Raw genomic sequence first — 20,343 nt, 5'->3', positions numbered from 1 at the left:
AAAATTATGACTTGTACTCCAATACTCCAATGTTTTTGTGTACTCCATAGAACTTTACTCTATCTATCTATATTATAAAACCTGTTGTGTGTTTACCCTTCTAAAGTCTACTAGCTCCCCCGTATTCTACCGTATTTACACAGAATGCCATTTGACTCAATTGACTCATACTGTCATTTAATCATAACCATTCTTTTTCTTACACACGGACACACGTGTCTACTCCTCATAACACTGTCTGAAAGATTAACACTCTTTCCCCTGACAAAATACAATTCAAATTGCGCCCAAATCTTGATACACTTTTCCCTCTCGCGGCTTTGTTCCAGGTGCTCATCTCAGGTTTTTCACTATCTCGTCGCTGGCGTGAAGTAGATACAATCAATCTCACTAATGTTTTTTTTCCCCACCTGACAGCATATTCGTTCCTGGGTAGGTTTGTGATGGCGTCGTCGAAGATGACAACTCACTGACGCCAGGGACGGTATCCCGAGCCACGAACAGCCTCTCCTCTCCAGGAAGGTGGGTATGCTTTTCCTTTCCGATAATCAGTGCATTCTTTATTCTACACCCAATTTGTGCAAGTTTGGTTTTGGTTGTTGATTTTGTTGCCCAGCCTCAATATTTGTGTTTGTGTCTTTCTTATTAGTTTTTCCGAACATGGAATGATGTCGGTCAGTCCTGAGTCGAGACCCATTTGTAAGACTATTATACAAGTTTGCACTGTTTCTTAGTTTCCTCATTATCACAGAGTTCGATGAAAATTTTGTTGGGGATTGTAGGTTTGTTACCACACCATCTAGATGAGTCTCCACACTCCATATCTCACAAGAACTGTGAGTGTACCACTTAAAGAATTATGGCATTTTCCTTCCATTATGTTGTTTAACACGATTTAATTTTGTACCCGAGCTAACCAGCCTCTGAAGTTGCCAAACAAAAGGAAATCAAATTCTCCTTTGCTGTTTGATGTTTGTAAGGATGTTAACACAAATATTTAGTCCTTTGATGTTTAATGTTTAGTTGTTTTTACAAATAATTTCATCATGTTTGTAGTTAACTATGACCTTGGAATGATGAAAGAAAAGGGGAGCTCATGGAGACCTTGCAAATCTACCAAAACAATTCCACTGTCTGCAAACATGGTAATCATACATATCTATACCTTCGACCTTTTTATGAAATTGTTGTATTATAATGTTCATAGTTTTAAGGTTAGTTACTCATTAACTGAATTACGTGTGTAAGTTGTACGGTGTATGATAGATAGATGTTGACAGACATTGCAATCCTACTGATTCCTCTTTCATGTCCTCATTTTGGTAGTCGAATATCATCATTTTTTATGCATTTTAAAGTTCACATTTTAGGGATATTCACAACTTAATCCATTTTTTCAAGGTTCATGTATGAAAGAGAACATTTACCCCTGCACTGTGCTTAAATCTACTGCATCAGTTCCACAATCTCTGGCGAAGGGTATTCATACATGTCCCTTGGATAAATTAATTTGTCACTCATAAATTGATTTATTTTTGTAATAATAATCATGTGTGATGTACATATGTGCCAGATCTGACAGGAATTGGAGGGAAACATAGATTAGTCGATACGGGAAGACAGAGACAACACTCAGATGACAAGTTTGGTCATGAAAATAATGCTCAGCGGTCTCCAATGGCGCCAGCCATGATTGTTGGTAAGTGACTGCAGTCAGGTTCTTATTTCTACATAACCAATTTGTTAATGTCATTTTAATGTTGATAAGGTATTTTAATGCACGTGCTGAAGCTGCAATTGAGGCACGCAAGTTAAATGCCCAGGTAAGAAATCACCATCCCTCACATAATTGTTATAGCTTAGTAATTTGTGGCACTCAGCCGTCCATGACTTCACATATTTTGTTCTCACATTTGATCAAGATTAGACTATAGAGATTTTTGTGTGGACGACCGAGTTATGAAAAGTTTCATGACTTCTTCCTTTAAATGGTAAGCATTGATATGTACCTATATAAGAGTGAACATTCAGACGCCCACATTTGGTAAGCATTTAATTTCATAAGAAAAGTGTGATCCAGTGACGTTCTTTCCTAAGTCCAACTCTCCTTTCTTCTCTTTTTTCTTATCTATGTTATGCTTCTCTAATTCACATACTAGATTATATGCTTTTATCATCAGTTTAATATTATGTTGTGTGTTGGTTACATATTGTGAACTTCTTTAATGATTTTCACTTATTTTGGTTGCAGTTGAATTTGTTCTAGAAACTGTTCGATTATTTGTCCAATTGAAAAGAATAATCAGGTAATCTTTTGTTACCGTGTTTGTTTTGATTGATAAACCGATTATGTTTTGTAAATCGAATATTTTATTCATCTCAGGTGTTCATTTTTGAGAATTTGATTCATGCATGTAGATTTCTTTGTGAGTGTTATTTGATTATGTTCTTTAGATTTTTTTATGAGTGATTAGGGTCTGCTGTTACGAGGTTTTTTTTTAGTTATAGAGCTTTTTTTAGTTATGAGCTTTACTTTCCAGTTTTTAATGACTATAAATTCTATGCTATTGTGACAATAATTTTGCAAATGGTAATAAGGGGAAGTCAAGATTGGTGATCTTGGCCTTGCTGCAATACTAGGCAAATAACATGATGTTCACTGTGTTGGTCAATTTGTTCACTTTGTATTTTAAGGTCCTAAGAGAAAGCTGTAATTTTGATTCAAATTTAACTGATTTCAGGGTTTCATTGTTTACCATCAGGAACACCAGAGTTCATGGCTCCGGAGGTGTATGAAGAGTTCATAGCTTTATGATTTCAGGTATGAAGTCTGAATATTACAGATCACATATGTTGCATTTCAAACTTAACTGATGAGACAGTATCCTTATCTTTAGGTTCCAATGGCAGTGGTCGTTCCTGGACTGAGTACCTGAAATCAAATTACGCAAGGATGCCCCTGACAGCTCTGAGACCCCTGATTAAGGTTGTTGATAATAAAGACAGCATTGAAATTTTCAGTCGCAGTGTCAGGTAGTGGTAGCTGATAGGTAGTCACCCCATTATATTACATGTTTACCCTGCATATTCTACAAGTGTTCTGTTAAGAATGCCTACAGAGACTAGAAATTAGTCTGAGATTAGAGAACACATCATGTCCTTGCTGTAGTATCTGATGAAACATGCACACAAGTGGCATTATACTCTTGCTGCTTTTCAATTCAGGATAGATATTACCAGTGCTGGCAGCTAAAATTTTATCAAATTCTTTTTCTTTATCAGAGGTGCAATTTTATCAAAATTCTGCAATACTGGGCAAATAAATGATGTTCACTGTGTTGGTAAGTTCGTGCACTTTGTATTTTAAGGTCCTAAGACTGTTAAGTGTAATTCTGTGTTTTAATGCACTCCACTGATAAAAATAAAGCTTCTTCCAAATTTAACACCAAGGCGAGAAACTAAAATGAATCTGCAGTTCCCCTATGCTCTTTCTTACAAATCTTTGACCGCTTTTATTACAGAGCTTTGATTGTTGATTGTATGTGATAATCCAGTGCTTCCGTGAGCATTTCCTAATTTTCAGATGAAAACAGACTTGGATGATGAAAACGAGAGTGTTTTTAACCATTTGACTATGAGGTCTTCTACTATGTTTAACTCTGCCTATGATTTCAGATAGAGTGTTCTGAAAAGTAGCATTTTGCAAGATGATAAGATACTGATAAGTTCCGAGGCTGAAGGAGTGGAGTTCCTGGCAATCAATCTGATTACAGTGTCATTTTCACTTGATCAAATCAAGGAAATCGAGGGCAAGCTTGGAGTGGTATGTCTTACTTTTACTTTAACTATGATTTCATGATTCGGTAAATATTTAAAGAATCTCTGTACTTAGTCATTTCAGTAAAAATTATGTTTAATTTGATCAAATTACGTATAATTTGACAAATTTGCAACTTCCTGAGATGTAACCGGTCAATAAAAATGACTGCACTTCCTGTTGTAATTTTGCAATTATGTTAAAAACTGAACTGTATTACACCTCTGATGCTCTGTATGCCTATTTATTACTTAATTTATCTATCTATCTATCAATATCTATCTATAATATAAAAGCTATTGTGTTATTACCCTTAAAAAAATTACATAATCCTCTGTATTTTGACGTATGCACAATTGAATGCCGCTCGACATTTTTACATCTCAGGTTTGATTTAGTTTGTGCTATAGAAGACCCAGATTTTACAGGTAGAAAATCCAGCCTCATGATTCAAATGTAGCATGCTCTAGCATATACAAGTTAATGAGTTCAATTAGTTAATATTGTTGGGGTGCATGATTTAGGAGAAACAAAGAATTTATAAAGGAAGCCAGCACAACTGTTCCAGGTTCTAAGGATTTGTACTTCCCAACTCAATACTCTCAGTCCTTCTTCACCCAATGTATGACTTGCCTCTGGAAACAAAATTGGTCATATTGGCGCAATCCTCCATACAATACCGTGAGATTCCTGTTCACAGTGTTCATAGCATTATTGTTCGGAACAATATTCTGGAATGTAGGTTCAAGCAGGTGAAAAACTGCAGTTTGTGCATTGTTCTATTCAACGATTTTAGTTCATAAGCATTTCCTGATGCAGGATCAGTAGATCACTTTACTAAAACAGAATCTGTTCTTTTTTTTTCTTTTCAAAAATGTAGGAGGAATAAACAAGACATTTTCAATTCAATGGGTTCTGTGTACGCAGCCATTATCTTCCTCTGAGTACAGTCGGTTGTCGCTATTGAGAAGAACTGTCTTCTACCTGGAAAGAGCAGCTAGGATGTATTCAGTTCTTCCATATGCTGTTGGACAGGTTAGTAAAACGTATAAACCGTATTTAAATTTGAATGTAACTTCACAATGATGAGATGCAATAACAAATCATGATATCATTTTATAAGCAGGTGTTGTTTGAGCTTCCCTACAGTTCTATACAAACAATCCTTTAAAAATATGTTTTGTAAGAGTTTGATGAAAGTCTTGACAAGTTTCCGATTTTCTCTTTGTACATTCAATATTTTGCTGAGGTTTGTTTACTCTTCAAGTGTTCGATATAAGAACCTGAAATAATCTTGATCTTATATTTATTATAATTATATATAATTTTCGAATATTTTGATATGATTTTTCTTTGTTGCATGCTTTGTAAGTGCTGGATCCAAATGGAAGGCAATTGATCCAGTGGCCAACTGAAGAACTAGAAGGATTGCGAGGAGCAAACAGGCCATCATTTGCAGGATATGTAGATGTGAACTATTGACTAAGTGTGGATCTATGAAATAATAATTTTGCTATTAAAAGAGCAAGTTATGGCAAGCGCAAAGCTGATAGTGTGATTAAACAATATTTACACGCTTGGGAGCTCTTTAACAATGTAAAGTTAGTTTCTACTAGAACCAGGAACTTACAAGTAAAGCTGTGTAATATTATATTCTGACAATAGATGTGTGACTTTGAAGTCTAGGTAATGCATTGAATTTGACTGTAGGTCTTTTTATTTCAGCAAGACAGATTACACATCTATTTTTTGTGTAATATTGTGTGCACAAGGCAGAGGATATGTAATGCAGCATTAGTTCATCAACATGCTTAATGCTTATAGTTCTTATAAAATAACTATCAATGATCCGAGACAACTGTTAGTACTTTGAAGTATAGCTAAACGAGCACATCCTGTCTAGGATGGTTTAATGGCAATGTATAACAATATTATCGTATAATCTTTGTGTGGTTGTGAGGAAATATAGATTTAAATATATATAATGTATATGTTGTTTTCAATTACATATTAATTTAAGTTACACGAGTACAAAGAACTGTTAATATGTAGGATAATATTTGATAATTTCAGGAAATAAAAATTTAAAATTAATTCATTTTTAGTTTTATAGGTAATAAATTATACTCCGTTTGTTTTTTATTATTTCATGTTTTGACTTTTGGCACACATCTTTAGGTCGGTTGACTGGATAGTAAAAATTATCTTTTTAATTGATTTGTTTTGTGAATTAAAATTTTTATTGTAAATTTTTATTACAAAAAAAATTTAAAAAATTAATATTTTTAACTACTTGGTCAAAACACTTAGAATACGTGCCCCAGTTCAAAGTCTAAAATATAAAAAAAAAATTGATGGGGTAGTAATTTAATTAAATTTTAGTCAGGTGATTGTAAAATTTCTCTATCCGTCACGACTCACGACCTATTTTCGTCTCTAAGAAGTGGACAATTAATACCACTTCGCACATACTGATTCAACTACAATTTTTCGTTAATAATGGTTAATGAAAAAATAATTATCATTTTATTCTCTTAAAGTCGTAAATTCCTCCAAAATTAATATATAATTACAAGCATTTTAATCTTATTCAATTTTTAACTACCTTTTTTTAGAACAAATAAATCAACTATTTAAGGTTCAATTTTAATTAAGTCATAGTCATAGTTCTTCACTTCACTACACGATAGAGATATATCGTCAAGTACTGATTAACTAAGAGAAACGGTAAGCAACGATTGTCTTCGAGAAAATGAGTATGAGATTTGGTAAAGTCGTCAGAAAATGAGAGAGAGAAGAGCCGAAAATATGAAGATTAGTGTAGATGTATGTAAATATGAAAATTAAATACTGGTACATATATTACATATAAAGTTAAATATTAATATTAACACATTAAATTTATAAAAGAATTCTTTTTTCCTCAAAGAATAATGTCTGCCCATACATAGCGGGCAAGCATACTTCAAGAACCGGGGATGAGAATGGAACTGACCATGGCGGAGAGAGAGCAACAAAATGGCAAACAAGAGTTTTTGGGAGAGGGAGTTTCAATACATATGTCAAACATTCACTAAATAGAATTAAATTATAAACCTACAAATCACGGTAACCGAAGCAATTACGTGTTAGAAAATAAGCTCAATGTTTATTTCTTTTCACAAACTGTAACGGAATTCCTCTCACTATTTCTTTTTCAATAATTATGGAGCTTTTTGAAATTAAAATATATGTATTAGTATAATTCAAAAAAATGAATAAAAAATTCAATAAGAACTCATTTAATTGCCCCTCCCGCAACGCGGGCACACATACTAGTATATATATATAGGGAAGTGCTCAAATACAAACTAAGTTAGTGTACAAACTACAAACTCAATATAAGCCCTTGGATGAATCTAATCCAATGGCCCCGCAGGGGCAACCACACACCAGTTAATATACACCATGTCACACATGATCTGCAGATTCCCCTCCGTTTTTAATTTGAATTTTCCCGTTAATCGGTGAACTTTTTTTGAAATCCGACTTCACTGTATTTTTGTTCATCTCGCAACGATCAATTTCCATACCATATGTGCTATATTTCGATTTGATTTAGAGACTTTTTAATTTTAGTTTGTAGTTTGTACGCTAAGGTGGTTTGTACCAGACTATATATATATATATATATATATATATATATATATATATATATATATATATATATATATATATATATATATATATATATATATATATATATATATTCTCCATTTTTAAGTAATCGGGAGAAAATATAGTCAGTTAAATAATATAATTTAATTAAAATTCAATCCATTAATACTAAAATACTAATAAAATGATGTTAGCATTTAAATTATAAATAATAAATTACGAAGTATATACCCGCCCGTGCTTCGCACGGGTTAAAGGCTAGTAATATAAATATTTCGACTTTGATCGAGTTTTATGTTGCTGTATTTTGACATTTCTTTAGTTTTAATGTTGTTGTATTTTGACATTTCTTTAATTTCCTATAATTTTTTTATAAAAAAAATATTGTTAGTAATAACGGTCTATTTCGAACTCTATTTGAACAATGACTCTCTTTTTAGAAGCCCGTTCAACAATAGAAATAAGCAGGGATGAATATCAATACGATTATTATGATTAATTGCATTATTATAATAAGTAATTTATTCAATTAAATGATGGAGATTACTTAAATTTATAAATATGTATAAATATAATATACTTATCTTTAATATTTTCTATAATGCGCAAAGACACTATCCCCGAATCTCCGAATCTGTCCCGATCGCCAACTTCTTAATAATATTTTTCCCGATCCTCATCATGTATCAGAAAAAAAAATTCCGTATTTTTCACTCCAAATACAATAATAATAAGATTTGATTGGACGAAGAAGAATTCTAGAAAGATATCGGATCAGATCAGATTGGGAGAACCACAAAATCAGTTGTTGAAACCGCTTTCCTAAATTTTGAAGATAGGGTTTTCAACTCCTTAGATTATGACTTGTAAGTCAGAAATCGACTCATAAATAATTTTTTCCTGACTTATAAGCCAGACACAATTAAACACCCCATAAAATTAGAAGAAAAATGAGGGGTTGGAATGTATCTTCATTTATACTTAAAATGACCCAAAAACGTCAATATTAAATTCATTTCTTTCATTTCCCATCCCACTTGATCAGGTTTACGGAAAGATTCACTACCTACAGGTTTACGGTGGGATTCACTAGCTACAGTTCACGAACACCTTTAAACACGGCTTCTGGTTTTTTTTTTTTTTTTTTTTTTTATCATTTTACTGTTAACTAAAGACTAAAAAAACAGGCACAAAAACTATAGCCTATTATTTGTTTCATCATCCTTCAGAGAAATTTCATTAATTTGTGACCAATAAACATATCAGAGCAGTACAGATGAATAGAAGAGGTATATTTGGTACTAGAAAAGTTGTGATCTTGACAAATACATACAGACATAATGTATATATATAAGCTTTTTTTTTTTGCAACACTGGACTTGAAGGACATGGCCAAGGCAGTCTGAAACTATACTTCATAATTCATGTTCAGCATATGCATCAATCTCCTATTATGCATCACCAGAAGTACATATATTATAAACTTCCAAGGTGCTTCCTGCCAGGTAAAACAGAATCTGCCGTCGCGCGAACGTCATCTCAAGGCCTTCTATTATATTATCAATACTTGGTTGTTGATGTCCTGTTTCATGCCAAATGATGGGAGATGTAAGCACTAATCAATACACATGTAAAGCCTTAAACTAGCATCTACCTGTATAATTGGTTTTTCAAGGAAAACAAGTCCAATAAGATAAAACATTCTCATTTGTGTTGCCCGGGTGTTTTGAAACAAAGAGAAATATAGATGTAAAGTAATAAATTGGCAATATAATATGGGGATAATAATATTGTTAAAAAGACAATAAGCTAATTTTCTCACTCCCTGCCTGTGCCATGAACCCCTCCAAGGAGGAAAGTTCAGTAAAAAAATATATAAAAATTATCCCTCCCTCCCTGTGCCATGAACCCCTCCAAGGAGGAAAGTTCAGTAAAAAAAATATAAAATTATCCCCCCCCCCCACCCCGCCCCCCCAAATTAAAATTCAGGAGCACATTGTGAGGAGGTGAATTAAACTCACTGGCTTCAGATATCGCTATTGCTTTCGGCTTGAAGCGGCTCAATATTATAAAAAAAGATTTCTCAAAGTGGGCGACTAGAGAACATAAATTGAGTAACTTAAAAAACTAGATGGAATAAAGAGATGATTAAAAAGAGAGCAGACTGAAATCCAGCTCAGAGAGGAAAAGACGGGACACAACTATTTAAAGGAAAAAACAAATAAATATACAAAAGCCAGTTAGATTCTTGAAGAAAAGCAATAAATATTTTAGGGTGGAGAAGATTCCAGAAGGAAAAAAAGTCAACTGGATCACCAATCTAATTAAATCTAATATCTGTTATCACTCACTTAAACTTGTAATTTGAAGCTGTGAATCAACAGCAGGGTTGAGGCTGATATCACAAGCTTAAACATAAGCACCACATTTGGGCTCAACTTGGCTAAATGCGCTTATGCTTATTCAACAAATTAAAAGTAAGAGTAGCAGTCTGTCTCGTGTTTTAATACAGTTTGACTAAGCTTGTGAAAATCAAATTAGGGGAACCCTAAAAATATGGGTTTGCCTACACAACTGGATCTATTCGTTCGGGATATTTATATTTGCACATCTTCTGCAGCAAATCTAGGCTCACACATATGTAAAATTCAGAAACTAAAGGACCAGAGTGATGAGACTTTATGCTAACAAATTAGAAGAAGGTACATATTGGTAACGGTTGATAGCCAAAGGGGAAAAAACTAGGCAGTCATACCTCACTAATCTTCTCCGTGCATCAGCCAAGTCCTCTACATTACCATTATTTTTAAAGCCAGTGGAATTTTCAGATAGCAAAGCTTCTGTAAGCTCCTTTAGACCCTGAAACATGGTACACATGTAATCATTAATTAACTGAGAAGATAAATGTTCATTATTTTCACACATCTAAGTGTAATTGGGGGTGTCAAATCATGTTTCATCTTCCAGTTAGACAATTATCAAGCAGAAACCCATATCATATAACCTCGCAGTAGCATATCAGTAATCAGAATATAGTATACGTTTTGCCATGAGCCCATGACTTACATTTCCATAAAATTAATTTATTTAGTTAGAAACTAGAATCACAGATTATTTTCATGACATAAATTGTTGGTAAACAAGGCAACTAGTAATGGCAATGTCAGAAAAGAAAATAAATTTAATGAAGATTAATAAAAAGGAAAATAATTTGGAGAACTACAGTCGAGGGATATTTGTTGTCCAAAAGTCCTGAACTGAGTCAAAGGAGGGAGAAGTTCAACTGGGGGAGTATCCGTAGCTTAATATAGGAAGTAAAGAAGCAGAAAAGAGATGACATTGGAAGAACTTGTAATTGTTTTCGCCCCATCATATTTCGACGCTTGGCAATTTTTTATAGTACTTTGCATTACATTATATGTTACACCTGTATACTGCAGCTGCAATAAGGAAGTCTAATCCTTATTAGTCCATTAAACAAATATTGCTTAGATAAGAATCTACTCTTTACAGTTCCCTTTTTCATAATATGGGGGAACCTACTTAGATATTTCATTAAATATTTATGCGAACACTCTTCACAATGTACTTTGATTATTATGTTCAGTTTAGCTTGGTAGCTAGGTAGTCAATAACATATCATTGAAACAATGAAGGTGGGAAGAAAACATTTCAACACCACACAACATAAAAGCGTTGAATATGTTTGATTCTCGAAGTGTAGGAACTTGGCTTCTTTTGGAATTAACATGCAAGAAACAAGTCACACTCCAAACCAGACAACCAGCTAAAGAGGTGTAATTATATGATGTCCCATCAACAATTTAGAAATATAATATGGTTAATCAGACCTTAGGACTTGATTCTTCTGAAGCTGTTAGAAAACCTTGTGCCTTGCCAGAGAGTTTGAGTTGTTCCTGCACCTAATAGCAAACAGGAAGATCCTTATATTTACACATCAATCACCATTTCCGAAGGCGACAAGACAGAAGGAAAATTAAAATGACAAAAAAGTCCCAATGTAGATATGTTGGTTTCAGATATATCAGAAAGAGAGGTAAAAACATATAATCAATATAAAAATCATATTAGATTTTTGCAGAATGGTAATATAGTTTCAAACTATAACCAAAAAACAACTTTAACTTGGAATCAAATACAGCAAGTTTATGACCAAACGAAAAGCATGGAGGTGGATTTAGCAGCCAACAATATTGGAATCAGAAGTATCCTTGCATTTATTAGAACAGTACAACAGATCAGTAGAAAATGGAAGTATACAAACCTGCAACAATTCAGGAGAGCTTGTCCTTTTTCCATCAACAAAATTGACAAGGTATAAGATGCCTTTATTTGCAAGATCCTGGCAGAGCAATTAAATAAGAAAATTTCAAAATTAAAATATTACAAGTTGATATACTCTAGTTAAGTGCTAAGAATTAAATTGAACCAAGGAATGCTCTGTAGATATAATAAGACTTTAACGTAATGGAGAATGCAACACTGAAATTTATTATTCTGCTAAATGGCTTAAGATATCACACTTTGAGGTGACCTGCCTCCCCTGACAATATTACTCTCAGAGAATATGTATAACCCTTACCATCCACCCGTGCTCTATATATTCCCCCCTTTCTTACTAGTTACTGAACAAGATATTTCTCAACATACAACATAACTAACTTCTTGGTCATTTCCTTTTTCACCCCTCGTTGTAGTAACTTCTATGATAAGTGAACGATTTTGGACTATTACCAGAAAGGCAGAAAATGCTAGAATAAAGTGTCTTATCATAAACCCTTGTTCTGTTACTTAGGTTTGGAATAAAAATATTATTATGACTGAAGCACAATCGAAATAAATCCAGACTAATATTCCAACTAAAACAAATTATCATCTAAAGCACATTCCTGACAATTTCTATCTTAACATTTGATGGACAACATGAAAGTGAGACTCTACCACCAATGGCATACCACATATGGTCTGCAATACAACTAATGTACATTACGTTACCCTCTTTTTTATTTTAGAGAACAGGTGAATGACAGAAGCACTTTAGACTGGGATACTATATACGAATTGACATGGAAAGGGATGGACAGAGGGAACAAAAGGAGACAGTAAATTCCCCTGAGACATGATTTATTTTTGAAGAAGTGATACCTACTTTAAAAGCATATTCACTAATAAACAATGACATAACAGATAAGAATAATGAAATGTGGTTTTACCTGCTTCCTTTCCAATGTCAGAATCTTTCCATCCTGAACACCATCAAAATAAATAAATAAAAGCGAGGTTAAACCAACGGAAACCAAAAGGTTTAAACTGTGGCAGAAAATATACACAGATAATTATCACAATGAAAAGTAAAATTTTGAAGGCATTTATTTCAATGACATTCACCTCAACATCCATAATCACTACATGGATTAATAACGAGGTGCAAGTTTGTCAGATTATCTCCAACCATATTCTAGTTGGTAGTGACAGACTATCTTTTGCTACTAAGAACATTAGCTACAGAAAAACCTCATGAAAGTACTTACCAAACCAGAAACCATTGCATGTATTGTATCCAAGTCATAACCCATATCCGAAAGGTCAGCACGAACATCAGATACCTGTTTCCCAGAATTAACAAATTGTCAGGACCTAAGTACTACTAGTGCGACTACAAGAGTACTGCTAACATCAATATGTTGTAAAGGTATAAGAAGAGTACTAGCTTATGTATAATTATTAATTAGTTTAATCAATCATATATAAATCCATAAGGCTTGTTCAAAAATTATGATTAAATATAATCAAATGGACCAGCTAAAGAGGTTTCTCTCTAGGTTTCTTCTGCAAACTATATCTCTCATCATTATCTCTTTTAATTTTCACCACTTATCTTCTATTCCTATCCTCTCAAATTTTGTAATTCAACAACTGTTCATTTTTTTATGTTCCAGAAAAAAAATCAGAATATTTTCCATTGTGCTCAAATTACAACCCAACTCTTTTCTATCTCTTTTAGTTACGCAGAACATGAATTTGAATCTCCTACTCACATTCGATTGTATACAGACATTTTAACATATTTGTGTTTTGCATGGAGCATGTAGAAGATCACTCATGGATGCATCAACGCGGAAGTTGTGCCAAGTTCCAAGGATTTACCTCATTCTTTATTAACTTTGAAATCTCTATTTGCTCGTCAACTTTTCCATCCAAGTTCTCAATTCGCTGTGTCAAATGCCTTTTCGTTTCCTGAGTCCAGTGATAAAAGTTAAAATTTCGAAGCTGAAGAAGATTCTAGCTTAGCAGTATGTAGAGGAGATATATAACGTAAAACAGGCTTGCCATTGATGCCACAGTTACACAAGGTACATTTTGTATGTGAGCCCTACCTTTTCAGCTAGCAACAAAATGCTTCCAATTCTAATTTTTCAAAATGCATTGCGTCCCATGGTCCCAGACTATTTAAAAAGATTTTTTATACGTGACACTCAGAAATATCACTCCCTCCATCCCATCCAATATCTGTGTTTTCCATTTGTGGATGTCCTTTTTAGTTCTTAACATTTCAAAACTTTCCAAAAGTGTAAACTGTTATTATATAAAATAAAAAATTAATCCCACCCACTACTTTCATCCACTTTTTTTTGAATCTATCAGTTAAATATTAATCACTGTAAATCACTTTACCTACTTTTCTTACTCTTTCCCACTACCTTATACACTTTTCTTAATCTCCATGCACAACCCAAATGTAAAAAAATTAGTGGGACAGAGGGAGTAGTTTCCTCCATTGAATTATGTAGACTTTTTTTTCTGTTATTAAAATGAAAGTAACTTGCAAGTATAAATGAGGGTGAAAATGTGAATGAGTTTAAAATAAAAAGAGTGCTTATTAACTGAATATCTGAATTAAGTCATCTATGAGATGAGGAATAATTAATTACTTAGTAGCAAGGTACAGTAACTTTCAAAAAAGGAAAAGAAATGATGCAGTAAGCAGGTAAATTATGCTGAAAAGTGTCGATGACAGAATTTACTGTAATGGATTATTGATTTATTTTACATGAACTGGACATCCAAAACGTTAAGTGCATTTAGCAAAAAAAATGACGGTTAAGTGCTCAAATCAAGTAAAGCAAGCAATAGAACTCACAGCAAGTACATCTGACACATGCTCCAAGTGTTTGGTCAAGTTCGAAACAGCATTTGACATGCTTTGCTTGGTCACATACATGAGGTCCGAGAAAGAGAGACCCTACGAACAAAAAGAGAACAATAAAAACACATCATTTCCAAAAGCAAGTCTAAAATTGGTTAGTGAAAATAATTCCCTTTCATTCTGGTTTTCCTATGTTTGTTGACCATTAAGCAGCAAAGTTGCTCATCCTAATGAGCCACCAAAACACAAGTTGAAAACAAAAGCCAGAAGGGCAAATTCAACAGCCCAGGGTTGAGAACTTGAGATAAAATCCTCCAGAGCTCTTTAACTGTGTTTTTTATAAACAATAAAGATAATTTATTAAGTAGGTCTTTTTATAAGTTCACACCATTGTCTATTACTTCCTTCATTTCACGTTAGTAGAATAGTAGCCCATTTTTGACATTTTCTAGTCAAATTGACCAATTTTGACTGAAAGTTCTGAATTGCTCTTTCAATCAAAATTTGGTCAATTTGTCTAAACAGTAAAAAAATTAATCCAGTAAAAACTAGGGAACAAAATTGCTTGCAAGGGGGCTTCGGCTCAAAAAGTTTTGCGTAAGTTACATATTTTTTCAAGCACAAAAGGTAGGTGACTGAAAATTCGAACCCATTACTTTAACGTGGTAGTGGTCAATCATGAATGAGCATGTCACTAGGATATTCCAAAACCCATGCAATTTTTGTTAAACAAGTAACTTGAAAAATATTCCTCCAATTACAATAATATTTAAACTGAAGATTTCTAGCCACCAAGAGGAGGTATTAATACAAGATATTGAGGTGGAGCAACAATAACATACCTTCCACCACATGTATCCATATCCCAAAGCTCCAACAGCAGCAACTGGTACTACGAGGGAGGTCATTTTACCTGGTTTTATTATATATATCTTTTTTTAGGCAAAGGTTAAAATTATTACAATACACAAAACATATTAAAATAATATGGGTGAAGCATAAGCAGACTTTTAGTCATATACATACATGTGGACACTTAAACATGTATATGCAAGATGGATTCCAATAACCTAGCCTAAGAGATGAATACAGTGTTACAAGGTAAGTAAAGGAGACACTCACTATACAAATACCATCATTCCGTGATAAACATCTTAATTCTACTTTTTCATGCTGTTAGCAAGTTTAATTTTTCACCAAATTGCTTTTCAATATATGTATTCTTTTAACGTGTTTATATCTAAAATAACAAACCAAAAACTTTAGACTTTAATGCATATTCAAAGTACTCTTTGTTGTATTATAAAATCTCCTTGGTATTATTTTACAGGCAAGAAACAAAGAACGTTCAATTGCCTTCAGGTAACCTTAACAAGTGAGACTATACATATGTAATGAAAATCTTCTGTTTGCTAATATATGGTTTACTCCCTCCGTCCCAACAAGTTGTTTACGTTCACTGTTTGCATGCATTTTGAGGCTCCTATAAAGTAAAGTTCAATAATTTTTAAAAAAAAAAATTGAATAAAAGTTTAAACATCAAACTTCTATTCACGAAAAAAAATTAAAAATTATGGAACTATACTTTATAGGGGCCTCAAAATGCGTGCCGAAAAGTAACTTAAAGAACCTGTTGGGACAGAGAGAGTAGTTTTTATCTATGTTGCACGAAGACGGGTACGAGAACATATATGGGTACGGAGACCGGGTACGAGAACATATATGGGTACGAAGACCGGGACATGAAACATAAATTTTATAATCACAGGGTATTGATACAACATTTAATATATTAGTATATATTAGTGTGTGTGTGTGCGCGCGCGTGCGCGCAAACTGAGGATATATTCAACATCCAAAATATTAGACAATAAACAAAGATTGAATCAAAGGAGTCTCAACTCCAAAATTAGCCCACCAATTTTTAGGACCAGAAGAGTATATCCTTGTAAAGGACATTAAATCATCAAAGGGACAAGTCACAAGTGAGAACTGAACATAATCTCACTATTTATTTAGACGGGGGCAGATATTTTAGTCATTTTAGCACCAGAAACATCCCCAATTTTGGTCAGTTGTCCCCTAACTTTTGGAGACCCCTGGAGTCCCCGTTCCTGAGACGTCCCCAAACTTTAGTAGAGTATCTATTTGGCGTCCCCATGCAACATAGATTTTTATAGCAACCCATTTCATGAAATGATTCCGTAGAAATACTACAGTATATAAAATGATAAAATTTATTTGGAATGATAAAAGAAAGTATAGCATGGAAGGACTACTTGTTCTCTTTGCCCTTCATATCAATCACGTAATCATCTTGTAATAACAAGTCCCTTGCACAATTCTTTCCTTAGAAATCATGAAGAATTATATATGAAACTCATTTATAAGTCCAGAATGTTAATCATATATTCTTGGATCAATATTAAGGTTTAGTATATTTGAAAAGCTCCAAAAAGGAAAACTTGACAAAAATACTCCCCCCTTCCCATTCATTTTGTTGCAACCAGACATCCACCTTTTATTCACTCACATTAAATAAGTTAATAATTACCAAAAAAAAATTATATTGTTTTTCAAAAATACTAACATAATTAATACTTAATTTACCATATTTACTAAATGTGCACAATATTTTTGGGAGAAGTAGAACTAAGAAATGAGAACACAATGATTGCAATGGAGGGAGTAGTTCTTAAGCCATTTAATTGTTTTTAAAACCTACCACTAATCCAATACCCTTTTTTCAAGTGTTCTTAAATTAGGTTATGCTATTTCAGAACATTTAGCTGACAAAACCTCAAGATATCTAATTTGAAGAAATATTTGAATATCAATCTCATTGATCTGGTCGATGTTATTATAAGTGTGCTCAATTGCGATTCAATGCAATTCTAAAATCAGCAAAAAAATCGCTAAAAGCGCTCAAGTTTGGTGTGCATCTACGAAGGCGAAGGACTTATTTGGAATTATGTGTGTATTGTCTTTGGTGCTGAGGAACCCCTTTATTGTACGAGGCGCTTGACAAAAGGACATCTACCACAAAATGCAACCCGCGTGCCTTTTTCAACTTTAATAAATGAGGTGGAAGAGGAAGAATGAGAATTTGAAGAACCGAGAATCAAAATAAATGACTCTAAAGCTTTTGAATTGCTAAACATTGTTGATTAATGCTTTATTATTGATCATTTTGTTACATTAGACATGCTCTGCTATGTTTGAAAGTTAAGAATCTGTTAAGCTATATATTTTGTTAAAACTTCAGATCTTATTTTTTTTTTTAACTTTGGATCTCGTTAGTCGAAGTGCACAAAATAACGTATGTCATTATGGCCTATATTTGTCAACTGATAACTCCATGTAACAAGAAAATGAAGTTCCACGAAATCAGGTTAAATGAATTACTTTATGCTTAACCTAAGCTATAAAAGGCTTCTCAAAATGAGTGTGTGTGAACATATGCATGCCAATGACTATGTCAACTAAACTTTTAAAGGAAAATGACTATGGATCTATGTTATCTATAACGATTGCTCAGGGACAATAGGACAAACCGCCAGAACCCCCATTCAGAATAGTGATTTGTCGTGCGGACGCTAGTTGTCGTACCTCCATTGCTAACCGACGAACCTGAAATCAAGCAAACAGAACTAGAAAGTTAAATTTACAGGTCTAAGAAAAGATTATCATATTCTTTAGATGTATCCTACAAGGTCCCACACAAACAGGATCAAAATTTTATGATAGTAAAATAGGGCTAGCAAATAAGCCAATATGTAAGAAGAGTGGAACACTAGCATACATGCTGATATACATGCATATGGACTTCAATCCAGTACTAGTTTGTAACAAGGATTAATTACTCAGAGAGGTCACATGAAGGTGGACCTCCAACTAAATGTCCTAGAATTGGCCAAGCTTTACACCACTATTCCCAGAGCACAAATGCCAGTTAGCATGGATTTGCAAACTACATCATTCAACATACATAGCAGCGGTTTACAAGAGATAAAATCTGTATTATCAATTGTCTGGTTACATAAATGGATCACAAAAATCCCTCATTTTTCCACTATCGTTGTTTTCTAGTTGCCAAGGTTAAGATGATCGGTTATTAGAAACAATGGTAAGACTCTAAAAAAGACGGATCACAGATACCAACCATAATGTTTCCTTTAACAATACACTTCACTTATAACCCACGAGGAAAATTCATATCTTCTTGCTTTCATCCCCAAACTATCTTTTTCTAAATGCCACACCTAATCATCATCATCGCTGATAAAACTCTCACTTTCACATCACTAGTTTCACTCATATAGAACGGGATTAATTTCCACAAAGAAACACACTAGGAGCCCACACAACTAACAAATCACAATAAAAACATTCATCTCGAACCTAAACTAGTTGTTTCCAAAATAATATAAAGGACATATAACATACCTGTGTAGCAATCGCATCAGATTCCCCATCTTCCCCCTTGTTTTCGTATCCTTTGACGAGCGACTGCAAACAAAACCAAACACATACACGTCACAAGAAAATTCAGGAAAAAAACATAATAAACACAAAATTTGCATAAAAAGAGTACCTGGATATCACCCAAAAGATCAGATAATTTGCCGTTGTTAAGAAGAAGCGTACCTGTGTAACCTGCAGTGATTGAATTATTATTGCATACATATACTTAATTACAATCGAGATTGAAATTAGTAAATATTATTATTGAATTAAAGAACAAGATAAGAAACAATAAGTATGTATAGTACCTGCTCCGACTAAAATGATAATCTTAGAAAACCCCATACCAGCTTGCATCGCCATATCGCTCGTTTGCTGTGTTCAGCAAACCCTGTGCTCTCTCTCTCTCTCTAAGTATTACAAATCATGTGTTTTAAGCTTGGTCAAATCTCCCGAAAATGAAAAAACTGTAACAAACTTTGAGGGGTGTATTGGATTGGGATTTTAAAGCATTTTTTTGCATTCATCAAATCCGAGGGTATTCGATTGGGATTGTTTGAAATCCATTAAAATCTTGAGGTATTCAATTGGGATTTTAAATTATGCTACAAAATCTGATGGTATTCAATTGGGATTTTAAATTATGCTTTAAAATCCGATGGTATTCAATTGGGATTGTTTAAAATCAATTAAAATCTGATGGTATTCAAATGCTGATGGATTTTTTTTCATTTCATAAAATGATGGATTTTGTGGCATTCTTCGGTGTATTTTAAGTTTTTTGAAATCCCACCAAATTCAATGGGATTTTGAAGCATTGTACCTAAATCCTATCAACTCTGCGACATTTTATAAAGAATCCGCACAAAATCAAAATCCCATACAATCCATTAAAATCCATAGACTAAAAACAATGCATTAAAATCCCAATCGAATACACCCCCGTTTATTTCTTAAGGGCAAATCCGGTGGCCTAAATGTCTAAATTTGGGTCAGTTTCGGCCAAAGTTATCCGGGGTGTCCTAAATTTTGGTCCAAAGGTGAGTAGTATTGGTCTAAATTTAGTCCGGCCCTATATGGCTAAATCTTTTTAGTAATACTAGCCTATAACCCGTGCGAAGCACGGGCGACCATATAATTTTAATTTGATTATTTATAAGTTTAATATCATTTTATTAATGTTTTTCATTAATTAAATAAAATGGTATTAAATCATATTAATCGATTGATTATATTC

The 20,343-nt window shown here is 33.4% G+C and overlaps 2 protein-coding genes across 27 annotated transcripts; one reads left to right on the top strand and one right to left on the bottom strand.

The window, feature by feature from the left end:
• The first annotated feature begins 46 nt into the window (after window positions 1-46).
• LOC108197127 (uncharacterized) lies at window positions 47-5,541 on the top strand. Of its 26 annotated transcripts, none has more exons than XM_064083395.1 (17): window positions 52-342; window positions 437-522; window positions 650-699; window positions 783-836; window positions 913-975; window positions 1,057-1,145; window positions 1,402-1,479; window positions 1,574-1,699; window positions 1,769-1,823; window positions 2,252-2,306; window positions 2,763-2,821; window positions 2,898-3,033; window positions 3,283-3,341; window positions 3,676-3,823; window positions 4,205-4,245; window positions 4,342-4,555; window positions 4,698-5,541. In XM_064083395.1, the coding sequence occupies exons 1-7, from the start codon at window positions 145-147 to the stop codon at window positions 1,411-1,413; spliced, it is 552 nt and encodes a 183-aa protein (XP_063939465.1). In that variant the 5' UTR covers window positions 52-144; the 3' UTR covers window positions 1,414-1,479; window positions 1,574-1,699; window positions 1,769-1,823; window positions 2,252-2,306; window positions 2,763-2,821; window positions 2,898-3,033; window positions 3,283-3,341; window positions 3,676-3,823; window positions 4,205-4,245; window positions 4,342-4,555; window positions 4,698-5,541. The 26 variants fall into 26 exon arrangements, 25 of the variants coding, with proteins under 25 accessions (XP_063939473.1, XP_063939471.1, XP_063939472.1 ...); XM_064083391.1 differs by having other exon boundaries at window positions 2,742-2,821; XM_064083399.1 differs by having other exon boundaries at window positions 1,769-2,306; window positions 2,742-2,821; window positions 4,698-4,852; window positions 5,190-5,541.
• A 3,204-nt stretch (window positions 5,542-8,745) lies between these two features.
• LOC108200064 (uncharacterized) lies at window positions 8,746-19,579 on the bottom strand. Its single transcript, XM_017368123.2, has 13 exons — window positions 19,415-19,579; window positions 19,237-19,298; window positions 19,089-19,151; window positions 18,197-18,272; window positions 15,485-15,555; window positions 14,637-14,738; window positions 13,643-13,732; window positions 13,027-13,101; window positions 12,709-12,741; window positions 11,760-11,837; window positions 11,326-11,397; window positions 10,230-10,333; window positions 8,746-9,056 (listed from the first exon to the last, which is right to left on the bottom strand). The coding sequence occupies exons 1-13, from the start codon at window positions 19,467-19,469 to the stop codon at window positions 9,035-9,037; spliced, it is 903 nt and encodes a 300-aa protein (XP_017223612.1). The 5' UTR covers window positions 19,470-19,579; the 3' UTR covers window positions 8,746-9,034.
• Window positions 19,580-20,343: the final 764 nt, after the last annotated feature.

Source organism: Daucus carota, chromosome 8, assembly GCF_001625215.2.
Source record: "Daucus carota subsp. sativus chromosome 8, DH1 v3.0, whole genome shotgun sequence".
Classification (NCBI taxonomy): domain Eukaryota; kingdom Viridiplantae; phylum Streptophyta; class Magnoliopsida; order Apiales; family Apiaceae; genus Daucus; species Daucus carota.
The sequence above is the reverse complement of the archived record's forward strand: the minus strand, read 5'-3'. Positions and strand labels throughout refer to the sequence as shown.

Excerpts from the sequence above, each read along its gene's own strand:
- LOC108197127 (XM_064083395.1), top strand. The coding sequence starts at position 145 with ATGCCATTTGACTCAATTGACTCATACTGTCATTTAATCATAACCATT. Across the intron at positions 523-649 it reads AGCCTCTCCTCTCCAGGAAG|TTTTTCCGAACATGGAATGA; the intron begins GTGGGTATGCTT and ends CTTTCTTATTAG. Across the intron at positions 837-912 it reads CTCCATATCTCACAAGAACT|CTAACCAGCCTCTGAAGTTG; the intron begins GTGAGTGTACCA and ends TTTGTACCCGAG.
- LOC108200064 (XM_017368123.2), bottom strand. The coding sequence starts at position 19,469 with ATGGCGATGCAAGCTGGTATGGGGTTTTCTAAGATTATCATTTTAGTC. Across the intron at positions 15,556-18,196 it reads TCTGAATGGGGGTTCTGGCG|GTAAAATGACCTCCCTCGTA; the intron begins GTTTGTCCTATT and ends TAATAAAACCAG. Across the intron at positions 11,398-11,759 it reads GCTCTCCTGAATTGTTGCAG|GTGCAGGAACAACTCAAACT; the intron begins GTTTGTATACTT and ends GTTTGCTATTAG.